The 16583-nt window shown below is 40.8% G+C and overlaps 1 protein-coding gene across 33 annotated transcripts in view; it reads left to right on the forward strand.

The window, feature by feature from the left end:
* The window catches only part of LOC110983049 (FH1/FH2 domain-containing protein 3-like), a 108150-nt gene that overhangs the window by 51883 nt on the left and 39684 nt on the right, over positions 1 to 16583 (forward strand). For 10 of the 33 annotated variants that reach the window (XM_087137997.1, XM_087137986.1, XM_087137984.1 and 7 more), the window contains 10 exons: positions 1135 to 1185; positions 1422 to 1487; positions 3186 to 3275; positions 5121 to 5183; positions 7608 to 7694; positions 9176 to 9481; positions 10948 to 11013; positions 14622 to 14675; positions 15345 to 15599; positions 15916 to 15993. In XM_087137997.1, coding sequence (XP_086994123.1) covers positions 1135 to 1185; positions 1422 to 1487; positions 3186 to 3275; positions 5121 to 5183; positions 7608 to 7694; positions 9176 to 9481; positions 10948 to 11013; positions 14622 to 14675; positions 15345 to 15599; positions 15916 to 15993 — 1116 coding nt within the window. The remainder of the gene's footprint in view (positions 1 to 1134; positions 1186 to 1421; positions 1488 to 3185; positions 3276 to 5120; positions 5184 to 7607; positions 7695 to 9175; positions 9482 to 10947; positions 11014 to 14621; positions 14676 to 15344; positions 15600 to 15915; positions 15994 to 16583) is intronic. The other 23 variants (XM_087138001.1, XM_087138005.1, XM_087137985.1 and 20 more) reach the window with 22 other exon arrangements.

The following is a 16583-nucleotide window of genomic DNA, read 5'->3' on the forward strand; positions in this document are numbered from 1 at the left end:
TACTAATTGCAAGATGTTTGGATAAGGATTGCCTCATCTGTTTTTAACTTGACCCACTGGGGCTTAGTAGTTGTGAATGGAGGTTGATGAATTGAATTACTTTATCCCGTGCAATTTTCAGAGTACAGTGATGTTTGCAGTGATGATTGAGATTTTTAACCCTGTCTTGTAATAACTGTGGCTCCCCCATGTCTTGTGGCTCGTTAATAGTCACTGAAGCAGGATCAAAGAAGAAAATAGCTTCCACCAAAAAAGTTGAATCCTTCCAAGTGAGATCCCAACTCCAACAAAACTGGCTGTGTTCAAGTGTTAAAGAAGTCGCTAGTGGTCTTAGTTGAGAATATTTCAAATGCAGTGTGAAAAGATGTCAGGAAAAGGCTATAAGGAATGTGGCCACTTTGTGAATGGATGTTAAGATGTTAACCCCGTTGGTCAAAGTTGGCTTAAAAGTGGTGAAATTCTTGTTCTATATATGCAGTTGATCTAATGAACTTTGCGACTCCACCTTTGAATTTTGAAGTAAATGTGCAGCAAGAAATGTTCTTCCCACAAAAAAATTGCCCCCACAATACAAATACATGTAGTAACACTCAGCTTCTCCAGTTCTTGGTTGACCAAGATATTCCTTGATTTTGTGTAAATTTTGCATGAGACTCTCCGTACAATGTTGGTTTGTGTAATGTAACCTTCTCTGACAGCGGTGTACATGTACTGCTTATCATGGATTTAAAGTTTGCAAATGATACGTGTAACGTTCCACTCACAACTTTCAACTTATAAACCAAAGTTCCAGCCAGAAAGTCTGATGAACCATTTTGATCATGCTAACCGTTCGTTTGTCTCATAAGTGTTTTCGTGTCAGTGGGCAGGCATGGATTTGATTCCTACTGGCTGGAGAACAACTTGATACAAATAGGAAGTTCATGCTTCTTCATTTGTCAAGAAATCTAAATTTCCAGTGAGCATCATCACTATAGTTCCATACATCAGAGTGTGAATATGTGTTCATGTACGGCATGGTATGACGTCATTAACCATTACGCCATACAGTAACTATCCCCTGCCTATGCATATTGTATTTTACACATACTGTCCCCGTACTACGAGTATACATGTACATTTATTCCCTTCCAGAGACGTTTTCACCTTCTCCTCTGCTCTATGGCAAGGATGAGTCTGCCAGCAGTAAGTTCAGTCATTGAATAAATCCTGTACTGCTCATGTAAATTTGTCGATGTGCAAATTTCTTTTATGTCCAAGAATTCACACAAATACTTACGGTATATGTAAATATATTTTACTCAAAGGAGTTCTGTAGTTTGTGCACATTACATACTCAGTTAATAGGTTTGTGCTGACAGCTGTGACTACATGTTAAACTCCTTTTTTGAGATTTGAGACTTGCCTCTCTTTGCCGCCAGAGTGGCTCAATCGAGCCAACCCTCAGCCAATTCAGTTACCTAGTGGTAACAGGTCTTTGCAACGCTGTAAGTATGGAAACCAGCATGAGCAGAGTTTTGCATCAGGATGCTGTGAGGTAGAACAGGGATTCTGTAGCTGCCTTAAAGTTCCATATTTTACAGTTCTGGTGTGACTTTTACTGAATTTTTTGGTACTAATATCAGGTATTGATTGTTAGTGAGAATTCACCATGATTTGTCATTTGCTTTTACCCCCTTCCCTTTTTTGACACATCATCAAGGATTCATTAAAACATACGTACTGTACCCGTTGTCTGACCATTACCTTACACAAAAGTTTTTTTTTTTTTTACATCTGATTACTGTACCTTTTATTGGATTCACGTCTCTTAAAAGTGCTGGCATAATTTGAAAAAAGGCAGGTTCAAATATTACTTGAATGTGGACACTGAGTGCATAACTTGATGTCAGCTATTGCTTAATTCTATCAAGTCCTTCCAAACCCTTCAGAATCGTACCGGAGGTTTTGCAGGATTATATAGGATTAACAATGTTGATTCGAGTTGCTGACTTGGACTCAAGTCGGACTTGAGTTACGATTTTTTGGGAGCTTGACTTGGAAAACTGACTTGGACTTGACTTGACTAAATTTGACTTTGTGACAAACATTTGTTGACACTCAGGGAAAATTGACCAGTAACTTGACTTCGGAAACTTGACTTGAGACTTGACTTGGAAAAAATGACTTGTTTACAATATTGGGGATTGAGGCAGGTAAATTCCATTCCAGCCACAATTGTTTTACATGGGTTTTAACGCTCTTAAAAAATTATTTATCAAGTTTTAAGCCTCTGCTCTTGGTTTGGTGCACGGTGAAGGATTTTGTAGGAATGGGAGAGGTTCCTTCGTGTACTTGCCAGTAAAATGCCTCAAGTGGCAGTTCATTTTAACAGTGTTCAATTTTCCCTTGAACAATTTGCTTGCAAAGTATGAAAAGGTGTTGGTCAGCTACAGCCTTTTATTTATAAGTTGTAATTTGTGTTTTAATTTCCTTTCCTATCCAAACTAACAGAATTTGCTTCCTCTTCAGTTGAAAATACACAGCCGGAGGTGTTAAAAATTAATTATTTTTGTTTTTACTAATACATTTGTTGACTCGGAGCATGCAGAATTCATTTCTTCTGATGAATTTTCCATTTGTTGCGGGACTGACTACTGCTTGCTTATTATCAACCAGGATTATACAAATACGGCATGGTTTTGAGGAGAAGTACTGTGAGTTACTGGTTCTGAGGTGTAGGTCAGCTTGACTACCTCCCGACTCGAATCCCAGAAATGAATCATGCTGTATTTGTTTTACTATGCCTCTTAAACTTATTCGTGAGCAAATTGACAACATAACAATTCAAGGTCAACTTACAAATTGTTTCTGAGCTGAAGAGTTCCACGTATCTGGCAAGAACTACAACAGACTGGTTTTGTTAAGATTACATGTCACTGACTACATGTCTACGAGGCGGGTTCCAGGGGAAATTTTTGGTGCTACTAGAGAAAACTCCCGCATGACAGTGAGACGGATACTCACCAGGATGATGTCACTTGGGCATGTATTCTACTCTGGACATGCAGCAAAATCGGCACTCCAGTTTGGTCATGAATATTTATGAGGTGTAGTAATCTAATTTTACTTCTCCAGGATGGCCTGTATATATAAAAACTGCCATCACTATTTATGCTTCATGTTCTCTCCCTTAACCGGTCTAGTGGACAGGCCCCGAAAGTCTTCACAGTCGGTCACTTCTGAGCCCGGAGCCAGTCCCGTCACCAAGCAACCGGAAGCCACGAGAAGCAGGAGTGAGTCACGGCATCAAATAGGGGCGGAGCCAGGATTGTCACTGGAAAGGGGTGGATGTCATCAACTCTTGGCCTATCCCTTTCATTACCTTATCAGGCTTTAAATCTGGTCTTAAAGTTATAACCCTCTTTCAAGGGAGACCCTATTCCATTTTCTTTGATTTCTGTTATGGTATCCTGGCTCTGCTACTATCAGCATGGAGTGATCACAATGTGGTTCAGAAGCATGGAGTGCCGTCCCATTCAGTGTGTCTAACCAATGATTAACTGGTTTGTCCTGCAGGAACAACCGTTCATGTGACAGGTCTTAAGATGACGTGTACACTTGAGCATCACATGTTGTTACTATGTATACACTGGTAGCAATTCCATGTATACTATCACAAGTGCTCACTTGTAGGTTTTGATACTGAGATTGATCAATTACAGTGTGTAGACCCGTTTTGCGAGTTTTAAATTCCGTTTTACATGTACGCGTACATTATGGTATGAAAAGTGTGAAAAGGTAGGATGCTGTTTCACGGCATGTGCATGCAGTGGATGCTAGATGCATATTTGACCACTGCTTCAGATGATCACCTATTTCATTTTGTAGATCACTGTTGTAGCTCTTCAAAACAGAAATGTTGCCTTTGAACTTCAAGCACTGAGCAAACACAAGCCAGGAACCAGTCAAGGGCTGTGTAAATTCAATAGCATTGTGGCCGGTAACCCTTCTTGCTAATCAAATATTTTTTATATGCTTTGGAAGTTATTGTGCCTCCTACTCTACAAAGTTAGTTGTGTCTGAATTACTTGGTTCAGGCTTTGGATAGCATGATGCTTGCCTGTGGAAGCCTCTCATGGCTAAGGGCTACAGTTACCGGTATTTCCCACTGATATGTGTTGTAGCTAGCCGCAGCCACATTATTTAGACACATCCTTTCTGGAAGTCCCCAGGGAAACACTTGCAGGTACTCCACATAAGTGATGTCAGAAATGTATATTTTGTGGCTGTGACTTTAGGATGTTGCCATTGACAAGCAACAGGGAACAGCCATAGCCGTAAACAACAATTCCCATTTCAGACATGGCCCAAGGTACATGTACATATTTATACCATCTACACAAAGCTTTCTTCATGGGCTTGAAATACATGCAAATGTTAAAGCAACAAGTACATGTACATGCTCATATTCACTGTATTTCATCTTTTTTGGAAGAACCAAAGCTAACATTGTCAAAGTTACTATTTTGCAGTGAAGATCTACGGTACGCCGTCAGTTGCTGCATGAAATTTCGCCTTTTTTGGTTTGGCAGCAATTTTACAGTAGATGACCATCTTGCCATCCATGCACGTTTATCAAAAATGCACGGTTTGATAATAGCAAAGCGAACGAGTTTAGTTTTAGAGTTGTCTTCTGATGAGGCATGCTTCCTAGTGACTGGATTTCTTATCCAGAATCTGCTGACAGATGGCTGAGTTATCAGTTTCTGGTTTTCGTAGATTTGATATTGTCTTACAGGTACATGTAGGGCCTGTCTGGTTCACACAGATCTGGTTCACAATCAGTAATCTGTCGTTGATTCACTGACGCTAGAACCCACCTAATGGATGGTGCTAATCAGTGTTAGGACCACTGATCAAGATCTAGACCTGTGTGAAACAAACAGGCCAATTATTTAAACACTTAAAATTCCTCTCAGTTGTTTTACATCCAATATGCATGGTCGCTATGAAACGTCCACATGCATGATGTTAATACTAGTGTTGTCATTTTTACTGAATCGTTTGTCTTTTTCCATTATTTTTTCCACCCCACCCACTTTATCTCACCTCACTCCCGATTCTTTTCCCCCCAAAAGTCTTTGACTTATCATTGGAGGATGATGTGTTTGGCGAGGTCAAATCTGACCAACCGGCAGTCAGTGAGTAGTCATGTGACAGAAGGTCCTTCCGTAGTTTGTTGCACTATTTGCTCGCACACTGCACTTGGGCAGACGTTATTCATGTCTGTCTTTATGATTTGTTATCCAACCGCATGAACTGAACAAGAAGAACCTTGCATAGAAAGATTGCCTCTTTCATGTTGCTTGTAAATGCATTAATTACAAATTAGTCCCTCAAAACAGGAAAAGCAGAAAAGAAAATGAAAAGTTATGCAAAAACAAAACACAAATTCTGCCAGCACAGCCGTTTTTAATATAAGATGAAAATGTAAAGATGCAAAGCATTAAATTTCATGAGTTTTTGCCTGCCCCTATTTGTTCTGTTGACAAGTTGGACATCCCAAACTTGTTGAACAATGCTATGTTGTAAAAGTTTGCTACTTGAACTGCAACTGAATCAAACTTGTTACTTAGATAGGGTACTCTGTCATGTTGCTTGGTGATTATGTTGAAAGCAATATGCAGAGAAAGTGCATCACAGTCAACAAGTAGACTGAGATCTAACATGGCCTAGTTGGAAGTCCATGGACTTAAAGGTTTCAATTTTGGCAAGTGTTTAGACCAATAAAGTATGCTAAAAATGTCCAAAGAACTCAAACTTTTGCCCTTACACAAATGTGTGTATGCACTTCAACATTTCTTTATCTGTGTTGGTTGAATGTACACAAACACGTATACCTTAATGCTCATTATTGGATCATTCGAAAGCACTTTCAACACAGCATTATTGTGGCCTGCTTCAAAATTTGTGGGCTTGGAATAGGTCGTAACCACAACAATACTGGTTAAGGAACACAAGGTACATGTACTAGATTGCTGTATGCACTGGGTTTTCTGGGAACGACTGGCCACCTGTCAATGATGTTTTGTTTTTCATTGGAATGTCCAACAACTTCCTATGGCATGTGATACGCGTCGCTTAGCCAACGTCATACTGGCTGTGGCGAGCATGAAGCTAGCCAGTAGACTATCAGGGTTCCCTATTGTACATGCTTGTCAATGTCTGGTGCAGGGTACAGCTATTCAGTCTCTGTGGCTTATTGGCATGCCAACGGCAAAGTTAACTGGGAGTAAAGGGTTAGGTACCGGTATTCATGTTCGTTTCAAATTCAAGTCACTTCAGGCTTGCTTTTTTTTCTTTGATGGCAGCAGTTACTTCAAAGTGTCTTGCTCAGGGACACAAGTATGTACTTCTTCACCAAGTATTCAAGAAAGTAATCTCTGTATTGCACAGAAATAAGGAATAATGAATTTGACACATCCTTAACCCTAGGGCTCAGAATTGGCATACGGGTGCTTTGCACCACCCAGTGGTTGCCGCTTTCAGGCCTTTTTTTGCATTGCACTGTGGGAAAACGGTAAACAAAAGTCCGTTTTGCCAGCTACGCTGTTTCGCTGTTTCTTGTCTGGGTTGAAGATTCTGAAGTATTTGGAGTATCTGTTGTAATACGGGCGATTCACACTGTATTGCACTGTGTTGCACATTGTATTGTGAAATGCGCATATCAGACTTTACTCTTGATGCATTGTCCTTGAGCAAGACATTATGTTGTACTTTCCTCTTGTTGCCCATGAGCATTGGAGGGAAGAATAGCCTGTTGCATCATGGAACAAAGATTTTACCAAGATCCCACTTATGGATGCTTTATACTCCGCGGGGCTTGGTATTTTTATTGGCAAGCGGTTGTTGGCTTACACATTAGGATAATTTACAAGCAAAACACCTTGCTCCATTTAAGTCAGTAGTTAATTACTACTGCCACATGTAAAACAGCATCACAGCCTTTTTTCCCGCGATATGTACTCTTCCTTTCTATTTGCAACTGTTACGTCACCCCTTCCCACCCATGCCCTTACCTTACCCCTTCCCACAGTCCCGTCTCCATCCCCGTCAACAACCTTTACTGAGGTAGTCAATAGCATTAATCCACTACCTTCCCCAGTTTTAATTATGGTTTGCCATGCTAATAGCTTGCAGTCAGAGCACGATGATTTTTAATATTTCAGCTATGAATAGACTGCATAGTCAATCTGAAATGAGCATTGTCTAATTCTCATTTCTTTCCTTCTCTTTTTGTTCTTTCCGATTCTTTCCTCTGAACTTTCTCTGACTCTTCTCCATCTTTCTATGTGTTGTGAAATCCCTCATGTTTCTTCTACTTTCAACTCCCTGACACTTTCTTCACTATCTCCTTTTTCTCTACGTGCTTTGGTCTCTGTTCATCGTTAACCCTTCTTTGTACGTATGCCCCTCCGTTCCATTCCCTCCATTGTCACTCCTTGTTTCATTCTCCCCCCCTTTCAAACCTGTGAAATTCTCCTGTCTTCTCACTGCCTGTGTTTCCTTGCGTGTGTCTCCTTGTGTGTGTCTCCCCGTCCACCTGTCACTTGGCCTTTTTCTAGGTACCGAGGATGCTACAAAACCCTCAGAGCCAGTAACAAGACCTTCCAGAATAGAGCCCCCTGACACAAGCGCAGCGCATCAGCCGAGTAAGTCCAACTTGTTCTTACTTATTGAGAGCTCTTTGAGTTCACCATACACAGTTTACACATTGCTGTTATAATTGTGTGGATGGACAAAAATTAGTATTGAAATCAAATGGTGAACTTTGTATTTGATCAGTTTTAAATACTGTTCCTTTTGTAGCAAGGTGCATTTCAGATTTCTGCATTTTAAAAATTGTACAGTACATTTAGTTGGTTTAAAAAAGATATTGTGAAATTTCCGAAAGGAAATTTTATCAGTATTAGAGACCATGCTATCTTTGATGTCGTGCCCCGTGTTTGCCATCAGATAGCCACAAAACTGGTCTTTCAGACATTTTCTCCAGTATCAATGTACATGTCCATGCACATGTACATGTATGTACGTGTACATTGTAAAAGCAAGTTCACATCTGATATGAGTATGAATGTGACACAATTTAGTTGTCAAAAAAAGGATAAGTTGAATTGTTGTCATTTTCTGTGAGTTCCTCACTGAACACCTGCTGTGATGTCACATGCTTGCCTTTATCCTTTTATTTGTGTGTGCCAAGTGTGAACTAGCCACAAAACAACCTTTTTAAAACCCCAGTCATGTTAAATGTTTTAAGTTTTTTTCATGCAGTGTATGTGGAAGTCTGTGTTCATTCTATTTTTATACGCAAATTTGCAACCAAAGGTGAAATTCAATATCAAAATGCAATATCTGCTGGTGGAGCAGATTTGGTCTAAGTCAATGTGGTTGTAGTTGGAAAAAATAGCATTAATACCAATAATTTATGAATTTGTTGGCGAATGCTCAGATATGTGCTAATGATTGCAGAACTACATGTACATGAACACAGTAATGTCATAGTAAATTTATTTGTCATAAGGACAGTTCTCTTTTGAGGATTTACATGTGTTGTAAAACTGATCAATAGGCACTTTTACACAAACTACATCTCTGTGATTTCGATTTCTTGAACATCTTTAACTGGAAACTACAACAATAGCATTAGAACTTCTCTACACAATGACCAGCCAATCAGGACTACATGTACATCTACAATTTCGAGATCTTACAACCCCTCATTTAATTCACTCAGTTCACACAATTTGTCTATGATCTTATTTGTTGTCTGAACCCAACATTGATAATACTTCAAGTGGAAGAAAGGCACCAGACTTAGTAGTTCCTCGGCAAATAGAGAGGAGAGCAGTACCCTGACTTCTGATGACAATAGCCATGTCTGAAAGAAGAGTTTCAGGAGACGGCGACATTGCCTTTGAGAATGTAACAAATGTTCCTGAGTCTGCAAATTGAACAAGTAGAATTAAAATGAGCTCTTTTGGGGATAACATTTCTTTTGGACAAATGTCTGTCACTCAGTGAAAGAGATGAATATTGATTCCTGAAACTTTCATTTTCTGTATCTTTTGCCCTTTTTCTCAACTGCCTTCTGAATGAACTGCCATAGTAATGGTTGCTCCCCTCTCTCATTCAGCTGAGGAGGAAGAGCTTCTTCGTCTTCTCAGTGGTGGTGATGCCAAGCCTCCAACTCAAACCCCTGAAAGCCCAGCCCCTTCCTCCCATCGCAAACCCTCCACACCCTCCTACAAGTCCACCCCCACCCCTGATACCACCAGGCATTCCGCCGACTCTCATAGACCCCCTTACAAATCCTCCACCTCTGGGAGAGAGTCCAGACACCTCCCATCTTCTTATCCCTCCCCGTCTTCCTCCTCCTCCTACAAACCATCCTCCCGCCTCCCTTCTGCAACATCTTCTGTCTCATCTCCTTACTCTTCAAGTAAGTATCTTTTTACTGCCATCTCTCCGGCTTGGCATCTTGGCATGCAGATTTGGAATGTTGTGTGTGGAGCTGTTGGTACCAATGAGTCTTGTGTACTTCACCAGTTAAATGCAGTTGTACTACTGAGTTTTAAAAACTTCATTGATAAATGTACATGTGTAAACCTTGAGCTGTGTAGCAGTGCACTGCGTGTAGATGATAAGTGCCAAACAGTGGAGGAAGTTGGCCTCCTTTGTGTAGTGGCTCTGGCCTCCTTTGTGTGGTGGCCCTGGCCTCCTTTGTGTGGTGGCCCTGTACACAGATGAGACACCATCCTTACAACTTTAAGATGGATGCTGGAAACTTTCAGAGAATCTGCTATCGGGGATTAGTAGGGATACATTTTTGACTGTTCCTTTTCATATTCAGCAATCTCTACTTCTTCATTTTCATCTTTCAGCGGAATGCTTGCAAACTTTTCTTAACCCTAAGTTCAATGCTGTGAACTTCATTTAAAGAATTTATCAGCCTGGAATTGTTTGATGGTCTTGTTTGCCACATTGCTGTATTTCAGATTCTACATTTTTGCGGGGAACTGGTCTGAATACATTTGATTTCTTTTGCAAAATGTACATACTGAAGAAATTACATACACGTGCTTGTGGCCCAAAGACCTTTTTTCCAAGACAGGAATAAAGCTGTCGGAGAAACCACGTGAAGTTCAGATTATTGATTAAAAACATGGGCATAAACAAGATGTAATATTCACACTGTCATCTGTTTTGAAAAAAAAAACCCAGCAGTTTGAACTGTAAATAGTAATTAAAGGATTTTACAGAAATCAAAAGAAACTCTAATTTAAGGCTTTGTTTTTTGTGCATGTGTAAAATACATGTACATGTAACAGAGTGGATCATTTTAATGAGTTTTTACACAAATTTGTACTAATCATTTGTCAGTAATAGCCTTAGTATTTCAATTTTTTGAATAGAAACTAAAAGTTCTGTGTTCTGTAAGTGTGACATATGATACAAAGTAGAAATTAATGTGAAGCTCTAACCATCTGACTGAGTAGTGTTAGTTCTTGAAAATGAGGGGGAAAATACCTTTAAGGTTTGAGTTGTTCTTTTTATCTTTTACTTAAGAATTTTTTCAAAGCTAGTAAGCTGACATTGCTTGACAAAATGCATTTATACATGTAGGTCAGTTGAAATGAGAAGTACATGCACATGTTGCAGCCTAACCTGGTGCTGTCTGATGGCCATTTTAATATTTTCCTGCAAAATTGGAAATAATGCAGGCATGTCTCGTCATCTTACTCAAGTTGTAACGTCATTAACCACGTAGAAAAACAAAAGTGTGGACCAACTTTGGCCATTTCAGCCAGGTTTTGCTGTTGAGAGTGAATTAAGACTATAGAGTGCTCTTGACTTGCTGAGCAGTGTGTTAACCCTTTGGTTTATGTTGGAACGTTTAATGCTAAGGTGATACCCCTTCCTACACTCGCTGGATTGACCGGCATAATGCAAGATACGCCACGTGTCTGAGTGGTAAGACATTGTGGGATGATTGCCAGTTACCTGTTGCCACCTGTTGTGGCCAAGTTCTTTTGCTTTTTCCCCCTGCACAGACTAAAGGGAGTATTCTTGGGCTGAGTCTAAAACAGATTGGCTATACTCTGGTGTAGATAAGCCAATCAGCTGCCTTGATTTTCTAGCACATACCACAAGCAGGCTTGGACTCGGTCACTGATCTCTACAAAATGGATAGATCGTGCGTACAGTGATTGGATTGCTGGCCGTGAAGCCACCGAACAGCCATTTTTTGGTATTTAAAACATTTGGCGCACGTGAGTAGATGACTTAAAGTTTAGTGATGCTAGCTACTACTATCTCAGTTGACTGCAAGAAAATAACTCCTTGTCCAAAAGATATTTGGGTTGATTATCTGGAAAATGTTATCAAGGGTTTGCTGGAGAAATTGTAAATCTGGACATTGTCTTAATGCCCCATGCACAAACAGTTTGAGACTGTTTTCATAAAAACAAACTTGGGAACTGTCTCATAAAACCATGGAACTTGCATTTGTGACTGGGTTTCCACCAGCTGTTGTAAAATAAGCCCAATTTGTCAAGACTTTTTCTCCGGTTTACCAAACAGTTTAAGCACTGGTTTATGTCCCCATGTGGAAGTCTTCCCCTAAAAACATTTTTGAGAGAAAAGGGAAGCCAGAACGTTGATTTTCTAATCAAGACAACCAGAGCTAGTCCTACATGGACCAGCCCCTAGCTTGCAGGCTTCTTTAACTGCATGCATCACTAATGTAGCACCAGCGCAGTGGTTCAAGTTGTGGACGACCAACCAAATCTTTTCCCGAACAGTCACACCCGGCGTAAGCACACTGGTATAACTGTCGCAGGTAGTTTCCATGATCAAACTGGACTATTTCAACAGCATTCATTAATTTACTTCGGCTACGATTGGCCCAATTTCACGTTCATGCACCTCCGTGACATTGTGTGACTTCCACTACTCTATGGCAATGTTTTGAATATCCCAACATAGTGACCCTGTGGCTTCACACACAGAGCAGCGCAACCTATCAAGTGTGTAGAGATCAGTGAACTCAGTGTGCATGTACCAAGCTGTCAGAATGAATGACATTCAGGCATAAAAATTTGGGACACCAGACTTACGTGTACATTTCATGTTGGCCTCTGGTCAAACTGCAAACAAGCGGGTTGCTATGTGGTGCTGGAAAAGCTGGAGTTCAGTGGCTGTTTTATTCTGGTTTTCATGGAATCAAATTAGGGCTTGAGAATATTCCTGTCATTTTTGAGTAGGTTGCACCATTCTCTACATGCACTTGAAGGTACACGTACATGTATCATACGTGTAATGTATATGTAGAGCACCTCGTTTATTGGGACTTATGTGTCACCATGAAGTTCATGATAGAAAGACTAGTTTTTTTTTTCACTAGCCATTGGACGTGTTCACACCTGTTGCATTTTGGGTCGCAGGATTCAGGCACACAATTTACCTTTTGGAGGAAACAGTTTCTAAGTATAAAAGAATTCCTTGGGTCATAAAACAGTTTTGAAAATGCATATTCAGCAAATGGATTCATTTGTTAGCTGCAAGCCCAAAAGGTGTGGTTGGTACCATAAAGTGTCTATGTTATGTCACCTTTGCTACTCTCGATAGTTGTCTCTTAGGTTTCTGTGTTGGTTTTGACATTGTTTTCAAGAAACATGATAAATTTTTCCCAACAATGTCGGACCAAATGCTCAATAATAAATCCAGGTATCAAATACCAACATGTACACAGCTTGGTTGAAAAAAAAAGAAGACAGCTCCTGATGTTTCTGTTCAGTAGATCATAAACCCTGAATTAGCTAGAGTGTCAGTGGGCTGCAAATTTCATTGGTTTGAGTTGAATATAACCTCCCATGGTGGAAGTGTACCTGGCTTCTAGCATTTCTTACACTTGAAAACAGCACCTTCCAGTGGCTAGTGGAATTCAAGTAGGTTGCTGTGTGTTTTTTCTTCAGTCAACATTCAAATCATTCCCTCTTTTTCCACGTCAGCTTCACATCTTTTTTATGCATCCTTTTGGGACAGTTGGTTGCATGTTAGTAGTCATGTGTTGACAGAATTTTCTCACCGACGGAATGGGAACAATTCACAGTACAGAATGGAACTACCGGGGAAGCCATTTCTGTGGGACATATCGGGTAAAAGTTAGCATCCATTTGCCGCGCAATATTCCTTTGACACAAGGATTTTACTAGTTTTGACATTTGTAGATAATGTGTTGACTGACCTGACCAGAACAGAACCTTAGCATTTGGTACATTTGTGCAACTTCATTAGAGGGTGCATTTTGGCAACGGTAACTGCCTGATACGCCAAAAAGGCAGGCGAGTGTGATATGACAGTTATGGCTTCCAATTCTGGTCACTTGAATTGTCTAACATGGTTTTGACCATAAAAGCCTCTTTGAGCCACGTTTTGTAACTCTCTGTATTGTGGATTGTTCCTGTTTGTGAAATAACTATACGCACACCGTCATGTGATCATTCCTCTGAGGTGCTCGATATTGTGACAAACAAGAACAAAGCTGATGAATGTTACCCGCCACTGTAGGCATTAGGGTCAGTCACTGGCACCGTCTGACTCATCACTGGACCAGAAACACTTTGAAATCAGCTTGCGAGACGAGGCACTAAACTTGGTGTTTGGTAGTGGAAATGAAGACGTTCAAAGAATATCCTGTTTGATGCTCATACACACTACATCGGGATTGTGGAGGCAAGCTTGACTGATATTGTGGGGGGAGAAGGCGCCTACAGCAATATGCCAACTGCAAACAGGGTCACCTGATGTGGATCTGTGTGCAGGAAGGCAGAAACTGTTACCTCCAAGATGGCTCCTTGTGAAAACCCCCATCAGATAACATGACATACATGTATTATCCAGGTGTTTCTGGTCTTCACTGTCATTAGACATGTACATATACCGGTATATGTACATGCGCATACATATACACAGTAATATCTAGAAGACTGGATGTCACATAGATAGACAACTATTTTCACCACTTCACACTGTAGAACGGGATCATGCCATTCAGTAACATCTAGATATAAGCATTCTCTGTTGCCTATTATGCAGATACAAGCCAGAGCACAGTTTTTTTCCATTGTGTAGCATGCAGATAGAACGATGGTTTTTGCCGTTGAGGCTGCAGTTCTTATATTAGTCACCACCGTGTTGTGGGTGCACACTTGTCACGTTGGTGGATTGCCTAACAGGTGCCAGGTCCAACAACTCTCTATGAATGAATAAGCATCTACTAAATCTCATAAATGTATTTGTACTAACCCTGGACTTTTGAGGTTCTTGGTTGAGACCCTTATTTGAGAATGTTTGGTATGTTCTTTTAATATGTTCTGCATGGACATCTGATGTTGAGCAGCTTGAATGGGTAACAAGTGATCTGTTCGAGGCTAACACGTTGAAGATAACAAACTAAAGAGTTTACAGGAAGGCTCACTGCATCTTTTGCATGCTTTGAGGCATGCTTTGAGGAGAGCAAGAGTGGTATCTTTCTCTGTTTGATTTGGTAGTCAAAACTCTCTTGTCTCTCTCTAAAGATGATAAAGATAGGAAACCTGTCCAGAGAGAGATGGCAGAAGCCAGGCCTGATGGTAAGGGATGTCCCTGTCCCCTCCCCCATTGGCTCTTACCCTCCCTCTAGTATTCAAGGAGCCTAATATGAGCTGCACAGGAAGTTTATCAATTGTAAGATTCTGAAACCTGAAATTTTGGAGCAAGAAGGAAAGATGTGGGTTAGTGTACTACTTGATGCCTGAAAATTAAAGTCGGTGTTTTGAGATTTATTTTGATATGCCACAAATACTTTATTTATTTATTGAGTAGATCAAGACCAGACTTCTGACATTGTTGGTCCAAGGAGAAAGTTCATCCCAGCCCTCTCTTTGAAATCATGATTTCTGTCATTTTAAGTCATGTCTGTAGTAAATAGTAATTGTATGGAGCACTAAATTACCGGAGGATACAAAGCGATTAGATACATGTACATGTATATTGTCACAGTTGCACTTAAGTTTCTTTGATGGTTCTGGCAATTTGTTTGATTTGAATCAGCAGGTCACAAATAGTCGCGCACTGCTTGACCTGAGTGCAAAGCATACAAGGAGACAGACTACTGCCTAACTTTTTACCATCTCTCCTGCACTCCCTCAAATTACATGTATTCCTTTTCCACTCCCACCCCCCTACATGTCAATATTCCCCTTCCCTGCCGCCCGTGATTTCCCGTACATCAAACTCCCACAACACCCTTTTTGCGACAGAAGGTCATGAAATACTGCCCTCCAGGACTAGACCTGTAGACACCACGCCCACGAGAACAAAACCGAGCATAGATGCCATGCCTAGCAGGGTCAGACCATCCGAGGAAGACTCGCAAACGAGGACACGATCTACCAAAAGTGTCGACACCCCATCTAGGAGGCGGCATGGACGGGACTCCACCTCTACCCCTGAGACTCCCACTTCAGTCTCCGCCCCTTCAACTACTCCCACCAGCTCAACTTCTCCTGCTGAGAGTAAGTTGGAGAAGAAGGAGGACTTTTCATCCAAGCTTGCATAGACTAAATTTATTCTGTCAGTTCCGCTGGTAATGAAATTGATGAAGAGATTCCAGAAGTTTCCATTTGTCTGTACATGTATTTGGTTTGTCAGTACCCCATACACCAGACCATGAGCTGTGTACCCATTTTTGTATCCACTGTCCATCGTGCATTAGTCGATGGCCTACTACCACAAACATACATTCCTGCTAGTATAAATATAATTGGTTTAGCATTACAGACAATCCCCGCATTGTATCATTTCGTATTTTTGGTTACGTCTCCCCCAAAGCTGATTACATTACAGAGAGGAGGCGAAGGCGGAGAGAAAGAGAAGTCCAGAGGGCAGCAGAGGCAGAGGCTGCCGAAAGTAAGACCCGGGCCCCCTCCCCTCCCTGTAATATCTGCCCCTCAGGCCCATGATCTGGCACCGTGTTTTTGTGGCCTTTCCCCTGGTCCCCCTATCCTAACGACTTGCCAAAGTTTGGTGTGAACGATTGCAGTGACAGCAGAAAGAAAGGCCTTGTGTTGATGTGTTACACTGCTTTATACCCTCTTGCAACTTACTGTGGTCACCCATCCTAGCTCACCTAACTCAACTATTGAACCATTGTGTTACATCCCATTTGTGGGAATTTACTCTTTATATTTATCACCTATGCACACAGTCCACAGATCTTTTCAGAACAGGATTGCAGTTATGAGTTCAGTGTGTGTGTTACTATGTCCTGTACATGTACCTCAGTTCCTGTCCATTTTACATATTACGAATCATCTTCAGAATTCATCTGCCAATGTACATTGTGCTTCGCTATGTTTTAAATGTATCTCGGTACTTACATGTACATGTACCTTCCCTTAGAGATCCCAGTGAGTTTTTTATCCCACTTCTGCTGCCAAGTACTGGTATTGTCTTTAGTATTACTCCATTTCATCCTGAAATCATCCCCACATGAACTC

Source organism: Acanthaster planci, linkage group LG06 (assembly GCF_054643075.1).
Source record: "Acanthaster planci isolate LZ-2023a linkage group LG06, COTS_SCS, whole genome shotgun sequence".
Taxonomy (NCBI): domain Eukaryota; kingdom Metazoa; phylum Echinodermata; class Asteroidea; order Valvatida; family Acanthasteridae; genus Acanthaster; species Acanthaster planci.